This window comes from Meriones unguiculatus, chromosome 5 (genome assembly GCF_030254825.1).
Source record: "Meriones unguiculatus strain TT.TT164.6M chromosome 5, Bangor_MerUng_6.1, whole genome shotgun sequence".
Taxonomy (NCBI): Eukaryota; Metazoa; Chordata; class Mammalia; order Rodentia; family Muridae; genus Meriones; species Meriones unguiculatus.
In genome coordinates, this window is record NC_083353.1 from 21,570,492 (window position 1) to 21,577,003 (window position 6,512).

At 40.9% G+C, this 6,512-nt stretch overlaps 1 gene segment (V, D, J or C); it reads right to left on the reverse strand.

The window, feature by feature from the left end:
• Positions 1-4,629: 4,629 nt before the first annotated feature.
• LOC132654385 (immunoglobulin kappa variable 4-1-like) lies at positions 4,630-5,217 on the reverse strand. The segment is given in 2 exon segments: positions 4,630-4,970; positions 5,156-5,217. Coding segments are annotated over 2 exon segments (396 nt in total).
• Positions 5,218-6,512: the final 1,295 nt, after the last annotated feature.

Consider the following 6,512-nt stretch of genomic DNA (forward strand, 5'->3'; position numbering starts at 1 on the left):
TGAATGGGGAGGAGGTCCCCCCTATCAGTGGACTTGGAAAGGGGCACGGTGGAGATGAGGGAGGGAGGGAGGGAGGGACTGGGAAGGAATGAGGGATCAGGACACGGCTGGGATACAGAGTTAATAAAATGTAACTGATAAAAAAAAATTTTCCAGGTCTCTGAAGAAAGAATTAGAAGAAGATATGAGAAGATGGAAAGATCTCCCATGCTCATGGCTTGGCAGGATTAACATAGTAAAAATGGCCATTTTACCAAAAGCAATCTACAGATTCAATGCAATTCCCATCAAATTACCAACACAATTCTTTACAGACCTGGAAAGAAAAATTCTCAACTTCATATGGAATAACAAGAAACCCAGAATTGCTAAAACAATCCTCTACAATAAAAGATCTTCTGGAGGTATCTCTATCCTTGATTTTAAGTTGTACTATAGAGCAACAGTTTTAAAAACTGCATGGTACTGGCATAGAAACAGAATGGTGCATCAATGGAACCAAACAGAGGACCCAGAAATAAACCCACACACTTATGGACACCTGATCTTTGACAAAGATGCCAAAACCATACAATGGAAAAAAGATAGCATCTTCAACAAATGGTGCTGGTCCAACTGGATGTGTACATGTAGAAAAATGAAAATAGATCCATACTTATCACCCTGCACAAACCTGAAGTCCAAGTGGATCAAAGACCTCAACATAAAACCAGACACATTATATTGGCTAGAAAAAAAAAGTAGGGATACCCTAAAACTCATTGGTACAGGAGAAAACTTCCTGAACAGAACACCAACAACAAACGCTCTAAGAAAAACAATCAATAAATGGGACCTCATGAAACTGAAAAGCTTCTGTAAAGCAAAGGACACTGTCATCAAAACAAAACGACTGCCTACAGATTGGGAAAGAATCTTCACCAACCCTTTATCTGACAGAGGACTCATATCAAGTATATATAAAGAACTAAACAAGCTGAAAAGCAGCAAACCAAGTAATCCACTTAAAAAATGGGGAACAGAGCTAAACAGAGAATTATCAACAGGGCAATATCGAATGGCAGAGAAGCACTTAAAGAAATGCTCTACCTCATTAGCCATTAGGGAAATGCAAATCAAAACAACCCTGAGATTTCACCTTACACCCATCAGAATGGCCAAGATCAAAAACTCAAGTGACAACGCATTCTGGAGAGGTTGTGGAGAAAGGGGAACCCTTCTCCACTGCTGGTGGGAATGTAAACTTGTACAACCACTCTGGAAAACAATCTGGCCCTTTCTCAGACAACTAGGAATAGTGCTTCTTCAAGATCCAGCCATACCACTCCTAGGCATATATCCAAAAGAGGCTCAAGTACACAAAAAGGACATTTGTTCAACCATGTTTGTTGCAGCTTTATTTGTAATAGCCAGAAACTGGAAACAACCCAGATGCCCCTCAACTGAAGAATGGGTGCAGAAACTCTGGTACATCTATACAATGGAATAATACTCAACAATGAAAAACAAGGAAATCATGAAATTTGCAGGTAAATGGTGGGACCTGGAAAGGATCATCCTGAGTGAGTTGTCCCAGAAGCAAAAAGACACACATGGTATAAACTCACTCATATAGACATACAACATAGGACAAACCCACCAAAATCTATGCATCTAAAGAAAACAAGCAAGAGAGAGGACCCTAACTAAAATGTTCAATCCCCACCTGAAAGGCAAAGAGGATGGACATCAGAAGAAGAAGAAAATAGGAAACAACCTAGAAACCTGTTACAGAGGGCCTCTGAAAGCCAGAAGAAGAAATCAGGAAACAAACTAGGAACATACCACAGAGGGCCTCTGAAAGCCTCTGCGCTGCAGACTATCAAAGCAGATGCTGAGCCTGATGGCCAACTCTCGTGCAGAGTGAATGGAATTTTTTGTAAGAAGTGGGAAATAGTAAGAGCTGGAGAGGACAGGGTCTCCACAAGGAGAGCAACAGAAGAAGAAAATTTGAACACAGGGAACTTCCCAGATACTCATACTCCAACCAAGGACTATTCATGGAGATAACCTAGAACCCCTGCACAGATGTAGCCCATGGCAGTGACATGTCCTTGGGGAATCAAGCCTTAAGAAGTTGAGTCTCCAGCAGTGCATGAGAAATGTGATAAAAGTCTCCCTCTGTTCATTAGGGAACTGAGGCATCATGATTTTGTTTTCTTCCCAAAAAGGAGAAGGCTGTTAGGAACATAGGGGTAAGAAACAGAGCTCAGGATGTGGGGACATCTGTCAAAGCATAAAGGGAAAAACAGATTCAGGAAGTATATCAAAGACAAAAGAATGATATTGTTGGGCTTGTTGTTACAGGATGTCTATACCTTTTTCCAGATTGCCATTGGATGGCAAAAAAAAATGTGGTCCTTTGTTCCCATCAGTGATTGTGTTCAAATAGGTCATAGAGGGAGTATGTATCTTTCCATAAATCCTTCACGGATGTATAACGTGCTAAATATAGACAGTGAGGAGAAGGGATGTGGTCTCAACTTATGAATGAGGAGTATAGAATAACTTGTTTATCCTTGACAGCTGCTGAGAAAAACTTCTTCACCTCCTTACACTTCTCAGCTTTCCATTCTTCATTACTGCATTCAGACATCATCTTCTAGGAAATTCCCAGGACTGCCTCTGAAGGAAGTATCATTCATTCTCCTCTTTGTTCTCCCTCTGTCAAGTGCACACTTTGGAGGTTGCATTTCTCATGTTGAATTATAGTACTCTTGTTTTATTGAACGTCAACCCTACCACTCATAGGTAGGGAGACACTGATTCTTTCCTGTCTATGGCCTTCCTGTCTCACAGGCTGCTTTAGAGCAGAGAATAACACAAAAGGGGTGTTAAGCCAGAAGCTGAGCCCAGGGTGTCTAACTGGGACTCTCTCATAACCACATATGCCCTCATTGAAACTCCATCAAAGTGGCAAAGTGCTGCATGGGGATGTAGGCAATGAGGAAGTGGGGACAGGGCTGCAGTTACCACCCTGGGGTAGTTGTGATGTAATGCAGGAAGCTTCTAAACATGTGTTCTTCCTTCTCTTTGGTAAAGGCTTGGCAGGGTGATAGGAAGCAAGCAAAGAGTGAAATCTTGTTAATAAAGACATGTGGTTCTAGGTTGCATCCATACATGGTCCTTGTTTGGAGAAATAGTCTCATAGAAAATCCCTGTGCCCAGATATATTTGGTTCTTGAGGCGCTCCTGTCCTCTCCAGGTCATATTAACTGCCCTCCCCATTTTTATGATTCCCTTTATTCTGCCAAAGATTGGTTATGAGTCTTAATATCTGATTTGATACACTGCTAGTTAGTCTTTCAGAGGCCCTCTGTGGTAGGCTCCTGTCCTGTTACTTGTTTGCTCCTACATCCAATGTTCATCCCATTTGTCTTTCTAAGTGAGGACTGATCATCTTACTCTGGGTCCCCTTTCTTGTTTACCTTTTTTAGGTGTATAGATTTTAGTATGTTTATCTTATCTTATAGGTCTATATAAGTGAGTGTATACCATGTGTGTCTTTCTGCTTTGGGGATACTTCACTCAGGATGATCATTTCTAGGTCCCATGGTAGCTTAGTAACCAAGTGGCTTCCCTAATAAGGGGAACATGGGCTGTTTCTGACATGAACTCAATGGCAGGCTCTTTGACTCCCCCACCCCCCAACCCTACCCCCCACCCTGAGGGAGGAGCAGCCCTGCTAGGCCACATAGGAGGACTTTGCAGCCAGTCCTGAAGACACCTGATAAACCAGTATCAAATGAAAGGGGAGGAGGTCCTCCCCTATCAGTGAACTTGGAAAGGGGCATGGAGGAGATGAGGGAGGGAAGATGGGATTAGGAGGAAAGAGGGAGCAGGATACAGCAGGGATACAGAGCTAACAAACTATAACTAATATAAAAAATTAAAGAAAAAGACATGTGGGCCAAAAAAAAAAAAAGCAGAGAGAAACTAGACAAATCAACAAAATCAGAAACAAAAAGGAGGCCATAATGACAGACACTGAAGAAATTCAAAGACTCTAACCTCAAAAGGTCTAACCTCAAAAGTCAATACCATAAAATTTGAAAATCTAAATGAAATGGACAATTTTCTTGATAGATCATTTACCAAAGTTTGAGGCTCCTTAATCTAAACTAATAATCTCAGGATGATGTATTCTTTGTAAATAATTTTAAAATCTGTCTTATTTTATACAGATTCATCATAGTCTAAAGCCATAACAAAGAGACAACTAAAGTCAGCATGACACCATGAACTTAACTGATGCTTCTTGCTTGTACTGTAAATGATTTTAAAGTCTATCCTATTTTATAGATTCATCATAGCGTGAATGCATAACAAAGAGATATGTCAGCATGACACCATAAATATCACTCATGCTTGTACTGTATCCTCTCAGGGCAAAACCACACTTTCTAAATCTCTTTACTTAGCTTCTCCTTTTTATCTATACACACCAGTGTTGCCAAAAATGTTGAAGAAAGGAGGCTATCTCTTCATCAATTTTCTACAGAAGGTTGCATCAATTAGTCATGCACAGCAGATCTCAGGCAGGAGGGGGAAGTGTGCAGGCCCAGGGCTGTTTGTGTTGCAAGCAGCTGGTTAGACTCTCAAAGAGGTTTGTGATGGAGGCTGAAGCACTGTGGGAGGAGTACTATCATACTGCTGATAGTAGTAAACTGCCAGGTCTTCAGCCTGCACACTGCTGATGCTGAGAGTGAAATCTGTCCCAGATCCACTGCCTGTGAAGCGATCAGGGACCCCAGTGTATCTATTGGATGCCTTCCAGATCAGCAGTTTAGGAGGCTGCCCTTGTTTCTGCTGGTACCAATGTACATAGCTACCCACATTTTGACTGGATTTGCAATTTAAGGTGATCCTGTCTCCTACAGATGTGGACATGATTTCAGGAGACTGGGTCATCACAATGTCCCCTTCAGCACCTGCAATCATAAAAAAGACAATGAGTATTCACATATACACAAAATGAATTCCTGATGCAAATGTTAGGTTCAAAACTGCCTTTTCTAATGGCATTGCCTGCATACTACTGGATTCCAACAGTGATTAGCTGTTTCTCTACAAATGAATGACTTTGATGATATTCCAATAGTCTTTGATGTCTCACCAGACATCCAGAGTAGCAGGAATATGAAGACCTGGGTCTGTGACTCCATGTTCATGCCTGTCTGATGCTTTTCAGTTCTCACTACAAAGGCCTGGTTTATAAAATATGAGCAGCTGGGCTGGCTTGTAGGGACCTATGCAAAGTAGTCATCAAATAAGAAAGGAAGTAGCCTGGGTTCTGGGGTGTGAGAGTATCCAGGTTAAATCTACAGCCCAAAGATCATCCAAGAAAATAAGCAATTTCTTGGGGAGTGGGGGGTGGGGGGATCAAGATAGAAGCTGAAGGACCAATTTAGAGCTCTCAAACTGCAAATACTGAGATGCACTTATGAGAGTCTTTCATTAAAAACCAAAGACCTTAAGACCAAGTGAGTTTGACAGAAATAATACTAGAAAACTTTTGATAACAATCCTAAGGAAATAATAAATATTCTCATCAACAACATCAGAAAGAAACGGGAGGGAAAGAGAAGAAAGGAAAAAATGAAGGGGATTGGGGAAGATAAGATGAAAAAAAAACAAAAGAAAGGAGAGGACAGAGAGAAGGAGAGCGAAAGCTGTTTTCAGGAGGGATGGTAAATGTGGATAGGAAAGATTAATGGAGAAGATAAAAGAGTATAAATATTAAAACAGAAATGTTTGGGGATAGAGCATCAAGTCAGTGGTTAAGAACATTTGTTTCTCTTTTAAAAGACTCACGTTTTATTCCAAGCTGTTGTTTGATGATTCTCAGACATCTGTAATTCCAATAATGACACACACATGGTACACACGTATATACATACATACATATCTATACACACACACGTACATAGAGTTGGAAATGTGAGCCCTGAGTTCTGCTCCAGCTACTACTAGGGCTGCTGCTTGCTGCCTTCATTCAAATATCTTGAATTCTAATTCTCTGAAAGCCCAAATGATGCCTTTTTTAAAAGTTGCTTTGGTCATGTTGTTTATTACAACAATAGAAAGATAACTGATGATAAGGGAGCGTCCATAAAGAGGATATTATACCTGTAAGAAGACACACACAGAACATGAGAAATTGTATCTGGTCTATAATACTGTCATACCCTCCAATAGCCATGGCCTCCAAAAGCAGTTGATCACATTGGTTTTAGAGAATGGATGGATGGCATTAGTTAGCATATTGTTTACATTGGGCCTTGAGTTTCCCATTTCTTTTTTTATACAATTTTTATAATAATCACAGATTTTATACTTTGTCTCCCAGCTGAGGCCCCTCCATCAGTCCCTCCCAATCCTACTCTCATCTCCATCAGTCCCTACCAATCCTACTTTCATCTTCTCCCTGGCCCTTTCCAAGTCCACTGATAGGAGAGGTCCTTCTCCCCTTC